This window comes from Haemorhous mexicanus, chromosome 13, assembly GCF_027477595.1.
Source record: "Haemorhous mexicanus isolate bHaeMex1 chromosome 13, bHaeMex1.pri, whole genome shotgun sequence".
Taxonomy (NCBI): domain Eukaryota; kingdom Metazoa; phylum Chordata; class Aves; order Passeriformes; family Fringillidae; genus Haemorhous; species Haemorhous mexicanus.
The window spans coordinates 16,457,786-16,475,456 of record NC_082353.1 but is presented as its reverse complement, the minus strand read 5'-3'; the positions used below and the strand labels follow the sequence as shown (position 1 = coordinate 16,475,456).

The 17,671-nt window shown below is 49.4% G+C and overlaps 1 protein-coding gene across 1 annotated transcript in view; it reads right to left on the bottom strand.

The window, feature by feature from the left end:
• Positions 1-5,643: 5,643 nt before the first annotated feature.
• Positions 5,644-17,671, bottom strand: part of ST8SIA2 (ST8 alpha-N-acetyl-neuraminide alpha-2,8-sialyltransferase 2) — a 32,371-nt gene continuing 20,343 nt past the window's right edge. Inside the window, exon 6 of the mRNA XM_059858579.1 lies at positions 5,644-8,037. Coding sequence (XP_059714562.1) covers positions 7,752-8,037 — 286 coding nt within the window. The 3' untranslated portion in view covers positions 5,644-7,751. The remainder of the gene's footprint in view (positions 8,038-17,671) is intronic.

Below are 17,671 nucleotides of genomic sequence, written 5' to 3'. Positions count from 1 at the left end.
GCTTCCTGACAGGAAAACCTTTCCCAGAGGATTTATCTCTCCGTGTGAACTCAGTGTCCTGAACTCCTTTACACAAACAATTGTTCTTTGATTTTCTTTCCCCCCTAGAAAACAATTTATAACAGCTGATTGTTAAAACATCCTGGTTTCTGCTCGTTGTGCTTTTATTGTGTTTTTAATTAAAACTTCGGGAAGGCCATAAAAGACACATCACAGATGTGAGTGTTTCCATGCCCTGTTTCACATTAAACACCCCAAAATACCCACACACCCCTCCCTGCCCCCTTTGGCCTGTGGCACAGTCAGGGGTCCACGTTTTGAACTGGCCCTTTGGCTTGGAACTGGCTCCTGCTCCAACACACATGCAACACCTTCCCTCCATCCCTAATTGCCTTTCATTTAACGCGTGCAATTACCAGAATTGCTTCTTCCAAAAATAAACCACAGAACGCTCAGAGCTGCCTGGCTTCTCAGGCGGTTTTCGGCCAAGAAATTTGTGCCCTCCTGGTCTCTCTCTCTCCTGGGAAGCCCGGGAGGAGGCTGGCATGCTTGTAAATCAGCCCCTTCCATAAAATCCCCCGAAAAGGAGCCGTGAAAGCCGTGCTGGAGGCAGGTGAGACGCACAGGTTACAAATCACAACGCCTGCCCCGTCATTTCCAGCCATTTGTTATGGTGTCTTAAGGCAGCAACCTCAACAACTCCCCTGGTCTCCAGCCAGGAATAAAAGTGCTGAAGGAAATCAGGCCACGGTAATTTCCCCAAACCCCAGAGCTAACATGCATGGCAATTAATTAATTTAGTGGAGAGAGGTTTTTTTTCCCTGCTATGAGCTCTCCCAGGGGCTGCCACAATAGCCCATCTCCTTGGCGGTCATCCCATGGCTTTAATCATGTGTCCCACACAGTTCTGCAGGAAAATTCAGCAGAAATGTTTCCAGCATGGTGCCTGAAATTCAGCCTCTGAGGCCCATCTTTCAAAGCAGAAATGTGACCTGAAGAAGGATGAAGCCGTGGTGGTGCTGCTGGGCTGCAGTGCCTCCTGATTCCAGCGAGGGCAGGACCAGTCCCACCACACACTGGCTTCTCAGTGCAAGAAACAGCACAGCATGCTAAGACTTGGAGTCTTTTGGGGCTAATTATTTGTTTTAAAAGAAAAGAAAACATCCAAGTCTGGAGCTTGTGGTTAATAAAGAGCTTGTAGGAGCAAAGTTCATTTTCCCTAGAGTTGTTTTAGTCGTGGAAGAACTTCAAGAGTTCTTTCTCCAGCTTCCTTGAATTTGTCATTGAGAGTTGCCTGAAATATGCCTGCAAACATCTTTAAATCTGATCACAGATGGAGCATAAATGCCATGTTATTGAAGGTGAAGGACACAGCTTACTTTCTGGGGAATAATACGCAGGAGGAAACTGATGCAGAATTACTAGGATGATTCTTGTTTTGTTTTCTTTTAGCCATGTTGCCTTCAAAGCTTCTATCAGCAGCACAATACTCACCCACCCCCGTAACTAATTCATTATTTTACAGCAAGTAAAATCAAACAGGAGACAAATGATTGTTGTTTAGTGCCATCAGTTTCAATGGCTTTGCACAATATTTGAGTCATTGGCTCTCGCCTTGCTTTGGAGGAATCCCAAATCTGGATGAATCTACGCGCATTATAAACCATCCATGGGGCCAGAGCAGGCCTGCCTAACAGATGGAGGTCCATATGCTTTGGCTCTGCACCCATATGGAACACTAATATGCAGTCCAGGAATAGAGCATGCCTCTTCTCCTCTTCCTAGCAATCTCCAACCCAAAGTTGTTTCCAGGCACCAGCCGAGTTAAGCAAGCTCATCTGGAAGCGGTGCAGCAGGACACCACAAGACTGATGGTCCAAGCACAACATTTTCCTTGCTCTGTGGTTCCTGCTGAAGCCTAAATTGCAACATTTTCTAGAGAGTGGCACGTGAGGCTTTCCAGAGCCCTGGTTAAAAAGCTCATTACGCTGCTCTAATGTGCTTTAACCTCTGCTGCCTGGGTTGTGTGAGAACACCGAGTGCTCCTCCAGCCCTCCACGGAGCAGCTTCTCCAGGCAACCAAGCCAGCAAATAGCTGAGGATATTTCACAATGCCTCAGAGGCTTTGTTTGCTGGAGGCTCAGGATTAGTGTCAGATGGCCTGCCACCATCTCAGCGCAAGGGGACTTTACTTTTATTGCTGGCAGTGTTCCTCCAGCAGAGCCACGGGTTTGTTCTGGCTGGGCACCTTGAGAGGGGACAACAGTCCTAGCTGCTTTTTGGCGTTCAAGGACAGTGTTTTTTCCTAATCCATGCTCAAACCCTGTGCTTTTCTCCTGGATACAATCAACAGATACTGCTCACTTCTACTTTGAGCATGAGAGCAGTAAATTCAGTGCCTGCCCTGTGCAGCCTTCATCCTGGAGAGTTTGGCATCTCCTTTAGGATGACATCTCCCTGACCATCCCTGGGGTCTGTCCTCCTCTCTTCAGGGGCTGGAGATGGCTGAAGATTCCTTCATTAACCAAGCAGGAGGTATTTCCATCCATGTTGCTACTTCACATTTGCTCTCAGCTCATGCACAAGGTCTTGGGGACATCTCAAGGGTCGGTGAGTGCTGACCCTGGTTTTTGTAGGGGCACGGGTGGATTTGCTGGGAGATGATGTTATGCAGCCAAATGCATCTGCCTGCAGCTGGGCTGTGAAGGGAACCAGCCCGTGACAGCTTTGCTCATGCATTGGGTCGGTTTGATGAACAGGAGTTCCTCAAACAGGAGTTATTCCAGCTGGAAAAGGAGCTTACTGCTGAATGCCTTGATGTTGAGAGACAAGTCCATCCTCTTGGGTGGATGATGGATTTCTTGGCTATCATTCAAGGCCCTTCTCAGTACTTTCCTTACCTACATGGGTGATGTGCAACCACCTAGGGGGCACCAGGAAGACATGTGGAGTCCCTTCCCTGCTGCTGGTGGTGTTCACAGTGAGAACATGACCCAGTGCAGAACCTGGACATGGGCACCACTGGAGCTGCAGACAACTTCTGCCAGCTCAGAGGTGCTCAGCTGTTTTCACAGAGAAAAATAAGATCAAGTCACAGGGAAGAAGAGGAAGGCTAGAAAGAATTTGATGTGGTTAAAAGGGGGACCCCAAAATGAAATTCTGCTGTTTGGTGCTGAGGGTGATAGAGTAACACATAGAAATGAAAATATATGCTAATGAATCATTCATAAACATGAGGAGCCTAAAAATTTAAACAACCAAAAGACCAAAAGAGCTGAAAAATGTATGGTTTGACAAAGCATTACATTGGAGACCATGGATATGTGCCTGGTTTTACCTCCTGACATTGGGGGGTACTCTGGAGGAAACCAAACCACTTTCTGGCTGTCCCCTGTGGGTCTCTCAAAGCTTTAAGCTTTAATCTCCATATTTTCAAGCCTCTCTAGCATGAAATTGGATTGTTTAAATTTTGAAAAGAAGTGGTGGATTAAAAAAAACCCCCAAACCCAATATCTATGTTATGATTTGTAGATGGTGCAACCTTTTTGAGATTATTTTGCACAAAATTAAAAATGAATTTGTTTTGGGATCAACTGAAATAATTTGTATCATTTGAGACTGTCTAAAGCACTCAGTGTTATTCCCAAGAAGTATCCAAAATGCAGTGTAAAAATGCAAACAACTTGCACTACACCTTGAATACAAAATATTGTGTCTTTCTGGTATCCAAGATTGGTGTCTCAACAAAAAAAAAAAAATCATTTTTCTTCACAGGACTAAAGAAATCCCTCAGGCACCTTGAAAAGAAATTAAAAGGTAATTTGAATCACAGTGACTATTTGCACTTTGCTCACTAATTATCTGTGCTGGGAGTGAAGCAGAGGGTTGGTTATTGACCCACAGCAAGTCCTGGCTGGTGGAGAGTTTGGGGGAAGGGGACGAACTCCATTCCTGTCCTGTGGGGCTGGGAGGGGCTGGGCAGGGTGGGAAGCAGCCAGGGGATGCTGTGCTGCAGGTGAGAGGAGCTGCTGCAACTCAAATCACCCCAGTCAGCTTTAAAGAAGGTGGTGCAGGTATTAATGATAAAGGATGCTGGCAGTGGAGCCTGCAGACTCTGCAGTTTGACCAGAGGAGATGTGCCTGGTGTCAGATATGGCATGATCTCCCCCAGGAGAGCAAGAGCCATGCCACTACATATATATTTTATATATAAATATATATGCCAAAGCTGTGGCAGACTCCAAGGGTGGGATGTAACCCAGCAAACCATGGATAAAATGAAAAGACAGCTCAGCCTCTCACTGTGGTGTGGGGAGCAGGGAACACACAGCCCTTATCCCCAAGCTGTCATACCTGGAAAATGCCCCAGGGGCACAGGGTGAGGAGAACACTGTTTGGCCAGCAGCACCTTTCAGAGCATTGCCCCAGAAAGCCCCAAACTCTGGGCTTAGCCAGTTGGAGACTCACGTTTTCCTCTATTTTTCAAGTTTAGGTCACTTCTTACCATCCAGGGGCCTTTTGGCACAAGTGTGCCTAACCCATGGGAAGGAGCTTCCCATCCCAGAGCCACCAGCACCACCAGTTTGGACCAGCCCCAGTGCTGGAGGGAGTGCTGGGATGGAGGAGGGAAGAGCAAGGGGAGCTGCTGCTGCCTTTTAAGGCAGTCAACCACATTCATGGTGCAACATGTGCACCTGCCTCTCTGCCTAAGCAGCATCAATGCTCTCCTCTGCTCACTCCTGATGACAGAAGAGCCTTAATTGGGCATGAAGAAATCCATCAAGCAGCAGCTTGGTGCAGCTGCAGGGTCCCCACAGCATCTGGCAGCTGCTGTGCTGCTCCAGGGCTTGGGGCTGCCCCAAAAGAGCCCAAAAATCATCCACCCACCCCAAGCTCTGCTGCAGGAGGTGAATCTGGGTCTCTGCTCCTGCTGCTCATGAACAGCACAAGGGCTTCATGGCTCGCTGGGGCTTGGTGGAGCCAGGTCCCACCTATTTGCTGGAAACTGAGATGATAAATTGTGCTCCCAACCCGAGGAGCTGCTCAGAGAACCAGACCAGAGGGCCTGACACAAAACACTAAAGCAAGGGGAAATTGTTAGTTGTTTTTTGTGCCTATAAACACAGCAGAGACCAGCCTGCACGGCAGCAAGGTGAAATGGGAGCTCAGCCAGGGATTTCAATAGCTGCAGGGTCTTGCTCATGGTTTAATGCATTTTTACAACGGGGGTGGAACAGGACCCATTCTGGGAATAGAAACATCACCAGCAATTTCATCCCCCTGAATAATTTGCTTATAACTTGCCTGTGCTTTGATGCAGCAGCTGCTTCAAGAGCACCAGAAAGAAAATCCCTTCTCCCATCCCCTTTTCACCCCCTGGCACACCCTTGTTGTGCTGCTGTAGCTTCAGCTCAAAAATCCCTGTAGGCACAGCAAGAACATCCTGATGGCTCTGGATGTCTCCCTGGCACAGCCCTGACACCCACCCCACGTGGGCAGACAAGCCCAGCCTTCCCCTCTCCTGCACCAGCCCAAGGGGTTCCAGGGTCTCCTGGAATTAATCCCATGGCACTTCATGGTCTTGGCTCCCCTCTTGCCCTTCCACTCGATGAAAATACAGAATAAAAATAAAACCCCTGCACATTTGTTTCATTTCCTCTACTTTTATTTAAAAAGAAGGTTTGCTAACAGCAATCAGTACCATGGCCCAGGCCCCTCAATACAACAGTTGGCTTTAGGAGTCCCTGCAGCCCCAGCCCTGCTCTGTCCCTCCCCCTGTGCTGGGGACAAACCTGGGAATTATCTGGCTTTAAGAACCACTCCTGAATCGTGGGAAGCTCCCTGGGACTGCAGATTACTTCCAACCTGCAGTGTTACTCTCTGTCTCCTTCTGTCCCAGCTTAAGCTGAGGTTCACAGCCAGGTTTAGCTTTATTGTGAAATTAAAGCCAAGTAAAAATAATATGCAGGAAAAAAAAAAAGCACCAGGTTTAAAAAAAAAAAAAAAAAGACATGAAAGAAATTATTTTCTGGTGCTGGAAAGAAACATCCCCTCAGTGGCAGATTAGCCCACATTTACCCACTATAATGTTGCTTATACCTTAATCTTAGCCATCTTCATCTGACACTAATTAGCAGGCTGGAGGCTCCTATGGGTACAGTAGCTTCTATGGCCCAAAACATGAAAGTGAGCTCTTTACCACTTGAAGCACTCAGCATTTAAAGAGACAATGTCAAGTATTTCAGCCCCAAACTGTACACTTTTTAACTTAAAAAACGCAGCAGCAGGAGGAGGCCCAAAGGTGATGATAGCCAGCCATGGCAGCAGTGAAGTGCATGTCTGAGGTCTGCCTGTGCAGTGTTATTTACTCTCCCACAAATTAAACCCAAACAGCCCTCACTGAACGCTGGACTCACCTGCATTCTGGCACTGAGTGCTAATTAGGAGACAAACAGAATAGGCTATAGAGGCAGAAAATGAAACAGAATCACCAGATCAATCTAGTTGCTTCCTTCAAAACCCCCGAAAATCAGAGAAAAGCAAATGTGGTTATAAAAAATTCTTTATATTTTGGGTTCTGTCTGGCAGGAAAAAAAAAAAAAAGAAAACATTATTTCTATGATGCTCATCACTAGGCAAGCATCCCATCAAGATCCATCTGACATCCTATTTAACTGTTGGGAGTGAGAGATAATTAGGGCTTGAAAGGACTGACAGAGTGGGACTCCAGGAATTCAGCACTATGTGCTGGTTCTTCGGGGAGAAACTGAAAATAAATTATTTAGACTTGAAAAAGTCCCTTGAATTCCTGTGGTCTTTCTGCTTGGCTGGGTCTAGGCCTATCATCCATATTTTGGCAGTTTTTGGAGGAGGAAAGAAGGCAGGCTGCTTAGCAGGGAACAGTTGGGAATTAGAGCTGGATATACTTATGGTTTTCACAAGCCCTGACAGATACTGGATGTCCTTGTGACACAGTGAGGCTACTCAATACTAATGGTGCTGCTCTGCAAAGCTCCTTCCTGTGACATTCCAGCATCTCTGCTCCTCGGAAAAGGAAGAGAAATACACATTCAGCATCCTCCTCACCATCCCCCTGGCCCAGTACCTCTGTGTGTGTGTCACTGGGATCAGCCTTGCTCTGCTCCCTGCCACCTCCTGCAGCCCCAGAGGCTTCCCCTGCTCCCAAGGCTGCGCCCACCCCGTGTTTGGACGGATCTGGGCACTGCTCCCTGCAGGGCAGGACCCGGCTCCTGCTGGGTGCCACGGGACCCTGGGCTGTGAGAGCCACCAACAAACCTTCCCTGCCCACCCCCTCCCTGCCCCTTCCCCTCCCCGCCACGAGCACGGGGCCAAGGGAGCACCTCGCTGCCCTTGGCCAAACAAACTAACTACCAACCTGGGACCAGTCACGACAAACGGCTCACGCTTACCCATCCCCACACCCCCTCCGAAACCAAGGCCCCCTCCACGCCTCTCCGACGGAAGGCAAACACCCTTCGAGTCCAGCAAGCCCCACAGCAGAGGGGTCTTGGCCAGGCCAGTGCCGTGAGACGCCCCTGCATCTCTCCTGCCCCTGCCCTGGTGAACACCAAACAGTTATAACACTCAGGTCAATATATATAGGTACCACGGAGATATAGTTGTGTCGCTGTGCTGCGCCTGAAGCGAGACCCACCCCGCCAGGCGCCGCTCGTCCTTTCTGCCCCCTCCCCTCCTCCCGTGGCTGTGCAGGAACGTGCCTGGGGACCAGCCTACGTGGCCCCATCGCACTCCCCCACAGTCAGCTTCAAGGCTCCTTGCTGGTGCAGCGTCTTTAAGGCTTTGAACTCCAGGGGCATGGTGTGCGGGCTGGCCTGCGAGGTGTAGCCGTACTTGAGGCTGTCGTAGTAGTGGTACTTGACTGGGTTCTGGTTCTGGTCCAGGGGGAAGGGCCAGAAGCCATAGAGATAGATCTGGTTGCAGAAGCGGGTGGCCAGGGTGTACATGAGGAGGCCGGTGGTGGGTCGCTTGATGTGCACCTTGTTGGTCAGCCAGTACCTGCAGAGGGACATGGAGCCTGTTATTCACCCTGCACACCCAGCTCCTGCACCTTTTCTCTCTCTCCAGCCTCTCCCTGAGATGTACTGGTGATCCAAAGTGAGAGGATTCTGACTGGCAGAGCTCTCCATGCCAGGAAAAAGCCTCTCCAGGGACTGCATGCTCCTGCTCTCTGCCTGCTGGTTACATCACACTTGTTGCCATGGCACTGAAGCATCTCGTGCCTCGACAATCCTTTATGAAAAACAAATTGCTTGCAACAGTGGCCTTCGGTACTTCAGCCTACAATTATCTTCCAATCAACCCTGGAGATCAATACCACAGACCAAAGCATCCACGTGTCAAGTAGACTCCAACAACCCCTCCAAGCAGACACAGTCAAACACATGCTGATGACTTTCATTGATGAATGAAGATTTTACTCTGACAGCAAACACGACAGGGCTAGAAAAACATCTGCCTTGGAACAAAGGGTCACCAGGCTGAAAGAGCTAAAATGCACTGCTGAGTTCCCATTACACCCAGCCACTGCTGCTGTGATCCTGGACCAAAATTCATCACCACACTCGGCAGCATGAGTCCATCAGACACACAATATGGCACACTGCAACAGAAAATGTGAGATATGGAGGTCAGCTGTGCTCACTGCTGGGAAACATGTTAGTTTTTATGAGGGATGGCAAAAAGACAGAGGAAGCATGGAGGGATGTAGTGATGCAGCAGCAGAAACGGTATCAGCTGTGGTATTTTGGGCTGCTGATAAAAATCATTGCAGAATCAACATCCTGTAAGAAGATGTTTCCAGCGCCCCGTATTTATTGCAAAAGCAACTTATCTGGTTCTCTCAGGAAAACACAGTCAAGAGGAGCAAAATCAGAAAGCAAAAGGTTTGGGGAGGTAGGAAATATCCCCATCAGGCACAGTCCCTCCTCCCCCAGCAGGTCTGATGCCAGCACTGCCCCAGAGCAGGCAGCACATCCTGCCGTGCCATAGCCTCTCTGAGCCCTTGGATTATTTTTACCAGGTGAGTGACTGGCAGCACCTTGGACAAAAGGCACGAGGAAGCAGAGCAGAGCACGTGGCACTTCTGTGCCCTCACCAGGTGTTTGGGATCCTGAGGCAGCTCCTGCAGTCTCAGTGGAGCCCCAGGAAGTGCCTTGCTCCTCATCTGCACTTTCTCCTGGGCTCCTGAGGGTCTGGTGCTCAGACAGCAGGAACCCTTGGGAGAGCTGAGCCTTAATCCTGCAAATTAGCTTTTCAAGAAAGCCATTAAAATTTAGCAACCAAGGCACAAAACGTGCTTGCTTGTTCTCAGCCAGATAAGAGAAAAAATTGACTTTTGTGGTGAATCAAATTCTGGAAGCAGAGTGACCTCCTCAGCGTGGGCAGGAAGGGCACAGGGACAGTTTTTTGGGGTGCCACATCCAGGGGTGTTCAAGGGGGCTTTAAAAAAGGATGAACATAATGTTTTGGGAAGGAGATCTCTGCCTGGCTCGTGCTGGTATCCAGCACAAAACAGAGCAAGAAACTGGGGGAAAAGCAGTATCAGCAGCATTTTCTGTGCTTGCCCAGCCATGGGGCTGTGCTGAGGGGAGCCAGCAGAGCTCACTGCAGTGCCACAGCACCTGCTCCCACAGGTAGCCATAAAGCAGCCTCCTTGATGAGTTTATGGGTAAGCACATTAGCCCCCCAGTGTGCAGAGGGAAACGGGAGATTATCACAACCATTTAACACTGTGAATTAGGGTCTCCTCGTGCAGCAGGGAAGCCACCTGGGAAGAACTGTCAAGTCATATTAACCAGCTGGCTTTGAGGGAGGACAACTGTCTGGGTTTGTCCTGCGGCTGCTTTAGCCTCAAAATTCTCATTTCTATCAATTTAGCTGGAGTACACAGAAAAACACTGGTGACCTTTTGCCCTCCCAAAATACTAACTTCTGTGTTTTGTTGAGAGGCTGTAAATACTCCATGAACATCCAAGGACCCTGACAGCAAGATGAAGAGATTCTTGTACAGAGGCACAGGCCATGCATGTGACCACCAGTTTCATGCATATTAACAAGGATTAAAATGACCTGGGTCAGACACTGAAGCACCCTATAGACACATGCTGCCCTCTGCAACCCAGCACACACAAAAAAACTTACCAATCCCAACAAGTGTGCACAAGCCACCACCCAAACCAGCCCTACCACAACCAACCCAGTGTATCCACCTCACCAAAGGCAGCTAGTGAGCACTCACTTGATAATACTGGGGTAGAGAACACTGACAAGTCATTTTTTAATAATGAAAATTAAAACCTGGCTCTTTTGTCTGAGTGTCCCTTTGTTGCAGGCAGGGTATTGCAAAAACCTCACTCGTGCAGCATTACAAATTCTCAATGCAGCTTTGAGAGGGGGTGAGGGACTCCAGGCTGTCCCAAACCACCCACATGGATGACACAACACATAATGCCCAATCCATAAAGCAGGCCATGCCACAGCTCCTGCAATTTGTTTCCTGGACAGAGAAGGTGGGAAATCCTCTGGTGAGGTCTGGGAAATACTTTTTAATGACTGGTTTGTGATGGGAGTCTCAGAACTATGCAAGACCTTCCTCTTATCTCTCCCACCGCTGTCCAGCTGAGACAGCAGCCACAACCCTGGTGCAGGAGAGAACAGCTGGGGATGGAAATAAAACCTAATTAATTCTGTAAATCCAAATGAGGTTGTCTGGGCGCACATGGGATGCTGTGTCAACAGCACACCTTTAATATGTGAGGTCCAGGATTTTAATTAGGAGGAAAGATAATCTCGAAGCAGGCAGTAATTATTTTTCAAACTGGCTACACCAATCACCATAACTATTAACTGCAACATTTTATGGAAAGAGACAGCAATTAAAAGAGAAGAGCAAAGAGCATTCCTGAAACCCAATACCTCTGTTCTAAGAGCTGTTCTCCCAGTGAGGAGCTGGTGCTGTGTCTGTAAATAAACCCTCAGTGCAGCTCCCAAAATGGGCAGGAGCCTGAGCAGGATGTGGCTCAGAACAGGAATCATGATCCTGTCAGGGAAAAATTGCCTGAGACAGCTCTGGTTTCAGATCGTGATGGTGACAGATGGAAAATGCCATCAGATCTTCAAGGCCATCTTTTGTAAGGAGGCAGCCTAGACACAACCCCTAACACCCTGAGCTGAGACTTAAGAAGAGCAGCTCAGAGAGTCTCATCCTACAGCTGGGAGATGGTTCTGGTTGCTCCTCATCTCCTAATCCTCAACTGGAGATGATCAGAAGGTTCCTAAGGCAGAACTGCTGCCAGGTGCCTTTTCTCAGGGAAAGAAACTGCTGTACTGGGACCTCAAAGCCCAGTGGGAATCCTGCAGGAGGCAACGCTCTGACACTGCCACAGCTGCCACACCAGCCAGGGAAGCTGGTACCTCCCCACTGCTCACCTGGAGCATGTGCCCCACCACACTGAGAGTGCTCATCCTCCCCCAGCATCACTGAATCTGGGGAGAAGAGCCTGGCCTGGATTTGGGCTGGGATGCTGGGTGCAGAACTCCTCCCTGCAGGCAGCATTCAAGGACTGCTAGAGAGGGCAGGGGTCTGCCCTCTGCTTACCAACCTGACACGCCTGAGAAAAACCTAAAATAACTTGTACCCTCCTGGTAAGGGTTAACCCGCAGGATAAAATTAACAGAAAATCCATTGCCCTGATGAAATGAATAAAATACATAGGTCAATGAAGAAATCAAATTTCAGCAGTATCAGCTGCATTATTTCATGATACAAATCAGAAGAGCTGAAATAATGCAATTTCAGACTATTTTAAAAAGCTAATTCATAAAAGGGTGATATAAACACAAGCTGTTGTGGAGCTGCTAGTCCTTGAGTGGCAGCAGTGCATTATCAGTCTGCCACACACACCCTGCTCCAGTAATACCCAGGAAAACCAGACACAGATAACCAGTGCCCTGACTGAGGTTGGTGCAGGGTGGGGCAGGAGCTGCTGGTGCTGCCAGGGGACAGAACCCATCCCAGTGCTGGGTGGATGGAGTGCTGGAGCCCAGGGAGCAGCTGATACCCCCATTCAGCTTCTTCCAGCTCTTTTTCTGCCCAGGTATGGAGTTTCCTCTGTCACCTCCACCAGAACAGCCAAGAGCCACGAGCACTGATGAGAGCTGTGCTGGACAAGCAGGAATGGGCATGGCCCCATCCAGATGCTAACACTGACTCCAAAAACTGCATCTGGTGGCAGCTGGGCTTTATCCAAGGCCCAAACACCAAACCCAGCCTCCTTGTCTAGGCTGGATCCAGACCATGTAGCCTGCTTCTGCTTGTGGTGACTTGGCATGAGGAAATCAGCTCTGAGCCACAGATAAAAAACTCTCTTCTTCTCCTCCAGATCTTCAGCTATGATGCTTTTTCAAACACTTATGGTACTCAACACCCTCAAGTGAAAGCTTTTCTAAACAGACAAAAAAGAAAAATAATTGAGAATAACCTTATTTCTTTCCTTTCTATGCCCCTTCACTTCTTTTGAAAAAGAAAAGACTGAATCTTCCAGATTAACAGGAACAAATTGACTCTCTTGGGCCCCCAGTGCAGACACACCACAGCTCGCGTTCAAGGTGCCTCAAGCACAGAAGAGGAGAGGATAATAGCTCACACTAGGACTTTTTCTGCAGGATATCCACTGATCTAACCCACACAAGGCTTTACGGGTGTTCACAGCTCCCCCTCACATCCCACTGCAGGCACACACTTGTGAATGGCTGTTTTCTTTCCCTACACCCTTTGAACATCTTTTCCCCTGACCTGAGCGCAGGACCACAGTCCTTAAACCATTTGTTTAATGTTTAGGGGAAGAGCTTTAAGCTACAAGACCCCAGGGCAGGTATTTCAGAGGAGCCCCTGTAAGCATGAAACTCCATCAGGGAGGAAGCATGAAGCAGGTGCTTTAGAAAACCCACGAGTGAGTGATGCTGGCCTGACACTGCTGGACACAGCAGAACCAACTCTGAGATAGGGGGTGAGAAAAGCTGAGCGGGGAGGGCTGTGAAAAGGAAAAGCAAGGGCTTAGGTTTGATGTGTTAGAGAAAAGGAGAGGCTGTGGAGGGATGCAGTGAAAGGAACAGGTCAGGAGAACCATCTGCACACATGTCCTGTGTGAGGCAAGGGGATTGGAATGGAGGTGGCAGGATGGGGGCACGAGGAGAGGAGGGAGCAGGTGTGGGTTTCCACCAGGAGGGCTCCCACCACGGCTGATGGATGGCAAAGGCAGCCCTGAAACCCTGCAAAGGTGAAGGCTCAGCCCCTGCCTGGGTGTGAGGGGCCAGGCAGACACCCAAGGCAAAGGTGAGTGCACCTTGTGGCTGCCAGGCTGCAGTTCTGAGTGCCTGTGGCACCTGGGCAAGGTGATTGTCCTGAAGAGCACACACCAGCTGTCACAGCTGCTTGGATTTAAACCTAATGGGAGACCAAGCCAAGGAGCTGGAAGGTTTATTGATTTTTAATTTTTTGTTTTTTCCTCAAGAAGCCCTTAACAAAATCTTATGGGACTGGAATTGGTTACTGCCAGGAGCCCCTTGTGATGGACACAGTGAAAAATGCTGGAGCAGACCAGACAAAGTGAAACCAGTCCCCGAATTCGCTGCAAGGAGTGACAGACAAACCTCCCAACACAATTATTTTCCCTCTCTGCCTGCATCCCATGTTATTTCTCCAAGGAAAGCTGCTTGGCAAAATGGATTACAAGGCTTTTTGGAGACAGGCAACTTGTAAGGGGCTCTCCAGGCAAGGAGTGTGGGGCTTGCCAGAGGAATTGCTCAGGGGACATTTTATGGAAGCACTGCAGAGTAAGGATGCACACACCCTGAAACACACAGGAGCTGGCTCCCTGCCACCCAGCTGCCCCCCTCTCCAGCCCTGGGGGTGACCTGGCTCCTTTCTGAGCTCCTCCACTGGAATGCTGAAGGCTCTCTCCCCTCCTGGTGAGAGCTGAACCCGTGAGAAAAGCCTGCCACTATCAGCAAACATTTAAAGCACCCTCACAGCTTGAAAGGTGATGTCTCAAATGATGCTGTTAAGGACAACAAAACCAAATGCTTTTTACTTATCTCAGCAATGCACCCTCTACAAATGCCCCAAAATGCACTGAAAATTACAGGAAAAAGGCTCAATTGCCACTTGAAATGAGTTTTGGTTTGAGGGAAAGCAGAGCAGGACAATAAACACTGTGGTTCAAGGAGAAGTCAAGGGCTCACAAATGAATTTTGCTGGAAGTGGAGAAAGAAAAGGCAACACTTTTGTGGCCAAGTTGAAGTTGGCTGAGATGTCAGCCTTTGTAGAAAGTGCTATTCCTTGGGAAATAAAATATATAAAGGGGTGCCTTGGCTGAAAAACCTCCCCCATTTCCTCATTTCTTTATGAGTTCCAACTCAACTCAGGGTAGATGATAAAAGGTAGATTTATCCAAAAAGGGAGAAGATGGGACCTCTCTGCAACAGCAGCCCACTGCAGCACAGAGGTGGTGCAGGGGGGACAGGAGCTGCTGTGGGGCTTTGTGGGGTGTTCAATCTCTGCTGCACACCACATGCCCCAAAATGGATTTGTTTCACAAGTCTCAGATCTGTCAAACAAAGACACAGTGCTATGAACCAGCACAGAGAGAGCTGCAGAGACAGAGGATGTTGCTGGAGACCATACCCTCCATAAGCAGAAATATGGGATGATCACAGGAACTGGACAGTGACACAGAAGATGGATAAGGAAACTCCTAGTGATCCTGGTCCTGAGGAAGGACCCCTTCACCCCAAACCACATCATATCAATCACCCTGAGCAGATGGTCAAGACAACCCTGTTGGTACCTGAGAGACTTCCTACACAGCAGCAGGAGCATCACCCACCTCCCCCAGCTGTGCCCAGTTCATCCAGCTCTGCCTGAATCACTCCCAAATCCACACCTAAGGGGGCTGCACCAAGGAAGGGGTTAACACTGACTCAGAACAGCACAGCCCTTCAGCCCCAGCCCTGGGTGAGCCCTCTGTGAGCTCCTGGGCCAGGCCACAGCACAATGGGTCAGTGCTGAAGTGCTCCCATCAGTTCTGGCTTTCTCAGGGGGCTGCACTTTTCATTAGACTAATTGCTAATCAGTAGGCATCTTTGTTTTCCTGCTGATAAGTGTGAGAGCAGGAGGGCAGGTCAGGCAGCAGCTCTCTTGGCTTAGAGGGCAGTCCTTGATGAGGATTAGCACTGGCCTCTGTGGTTATAATTGAATTAGTGCTGCCAGGAGCCACCTGGCACTGCCCCCAGCACGGTGACCAGCCCAGGGGACAGCAGGGAGGTCCTGGCTGCATTTCCAACCAGGACCTTGGGGTCTGCCACCAGCACCAGCCACTGTCCAGCCACGTGCTGCTGCCATCCCCAGCACCCCCAGCTCACTTCAGGTGCTTGCTGCCCTGACTGGCTGCACCCCTCTGAGCCCCTGGAGGTTCTGAGAAGCCCAAACCCACGTTCCCTGCACAGTGGAGTGCATGGTTACACTAGGACAGGAAGGATTCCAGGAAGGATTCCAGGAAGGAAGACACTGCTCCAAGGCACAGCTGCACTGCTCCTTGCAGGAGACAGCACTGAGCCCCTGGGCTTCTCCCAAAATCCCTGCACCTCCTGCAGCCAGGGAACTCCTGCCAGCCACAGGTGGTGGCTCCAACACTGCTCTGCTGGAGCTGCACAGGGACATGCAGCGTGCCAGCCAGCCCAGCTGGACCACAGGGACACAGAGAGGCCAGGAAGATGCTGTGAGTTGGAAGATAAGCCCAGCAGCTGAGCTTGTGGAGGCATCCTCCTCTCCCATAGGGAAGGGATGCCTAACCCATGCCAACTCCTCTGCAAAGCTTCCTATGGGAAGTTTCTGGCACTAGGAATGGTTGCCAGCACAGGATTAGCAGCCTGTTGATTTAGAGGGCTTATTACAGAAGCTTAATTCTATTTTGACAGATGAAAGTAAGTCAATTATAGCTAGAAATAGCTCTGAATTTGGGTTGTGGGATTTTTTTCCTTCCTGTCTTCCCCTTCTGTGAGCTGTGGTATCATTTCCTTCCCTTTCTTCACCTCAAAGCCAGTGTTTTCTGTGAGATGCCTCTCTGGCCCAGGGAAGCCTCTAACACAGGCACTTGGGGCAGACGTGGTACTTGCTCATTATTGCTGCCTGTGAGGCACCATGGCACCACTCCACTCCTCCCAGCCCCACCAGGCTGCCCTACAGCCCCTCCTTGGGCTTGCTCCTGGCAGAAATGACCCCCAAACCTGTCCCCTACCCACCCCCAGCACTGACATAACCTGAGCTGGGACAGGAAACACCCAGCAGGGACCAACTGACCTGCAGAGCTCAGACTCAGGGGTGTGCAGGAGAAGTGCTCAAAGGAATCAAGGAACATCAATGAGGCCTTTTAGAAGTGGGAGCACCAGCTACACAAGGAAATTGCCATCCTGTGAGATTAACGGGGTCCAGTCAGGATCAGAGGACAACTACTGCCATAAGTCATCTCCAGCAAAAGTCACTGTCTGCCTCAACTCCCTAAATGCCTAAGGAATCATGATCTTCTAGAGAAATAAACCACAAAACCAAGAGCCTACCCCCTTCTCAAGTCATTTACATGAAAATCTCACCCCTGGGGCTCCCTTTCTTTTATTTTTTCTTTTCTCCTCCCCACCACAGATGTGTCTCCTGTACACCTGAAGATGCAGGCAGAGAACAGAAAGAGCCTTTCCTTCCCTCAGAGTAAACCCAGCCAGCACCACCTGGCCCTGTTTCTGTGACCAGCAGACCAGACCATGTCACTTCCCTCCCAGCCAGGCTCTCACATGAGCTCCCTGACTTGAGGAGCCGTGTCAGACCTGTGCCACTGAAGCACAGGGTGACAAATCTCATTGCTAGCTCAGTGCACACCCATTTCTCCAAGGAAAGCCCTAACCACAGGCTTGGGAGTTATGGGGATGCCCCAGGAAAGCCCTGGAGGTTTGGATAGTGCTAAAACCCCTCACACTCAAAGAGGACAGTGGGGAGCCCCTGCTCACAAGTTCGTATCTGTCACTGTCATATTTCCTAAAAAATCCTCTTTGCCCAGGATTCTTCTCCTGGGAAGCTGAGAAGCCTCAGAGAGGGATGAAAACAATATTTATCTGATTGCTTCTCCTGTGTTTGCTGCTTTGGAATGTTGGAGATTGTTAATCCAACATGTGAATTGTTTTAACTTAATGATCAATCTCAGTCCGGCTGTGTTGGGACTCTGGAAGCAGCCACGAGTTTTTATTACTCATTCTTGTTAAGCATTCTTTAAGTATCTTTTCTCTGTTCTTTAGTATAGCATTCTTTAATATTATTCTTTCTAGCATTCTTTGTTATTATGCTATTATAATAGAATATCATAAAATACTAAATCAGCCTTCTGAGGACATGGAGTCAGATTCTCAATTCCTGCTCTGTCCTGGGGACCTCACAAATACCACACTCATCTAGGGACCATCCACCACCCCATCCTCATGGTCTGCAGAAGGGAACAACTGCTGCTGTTTTCCTGCAGGAAAACAAGCTGGGGATCCCACCAGCCCAGGGCTGCCCCTCCAGGCCAGGGGATGCTGGCTGGGAGCT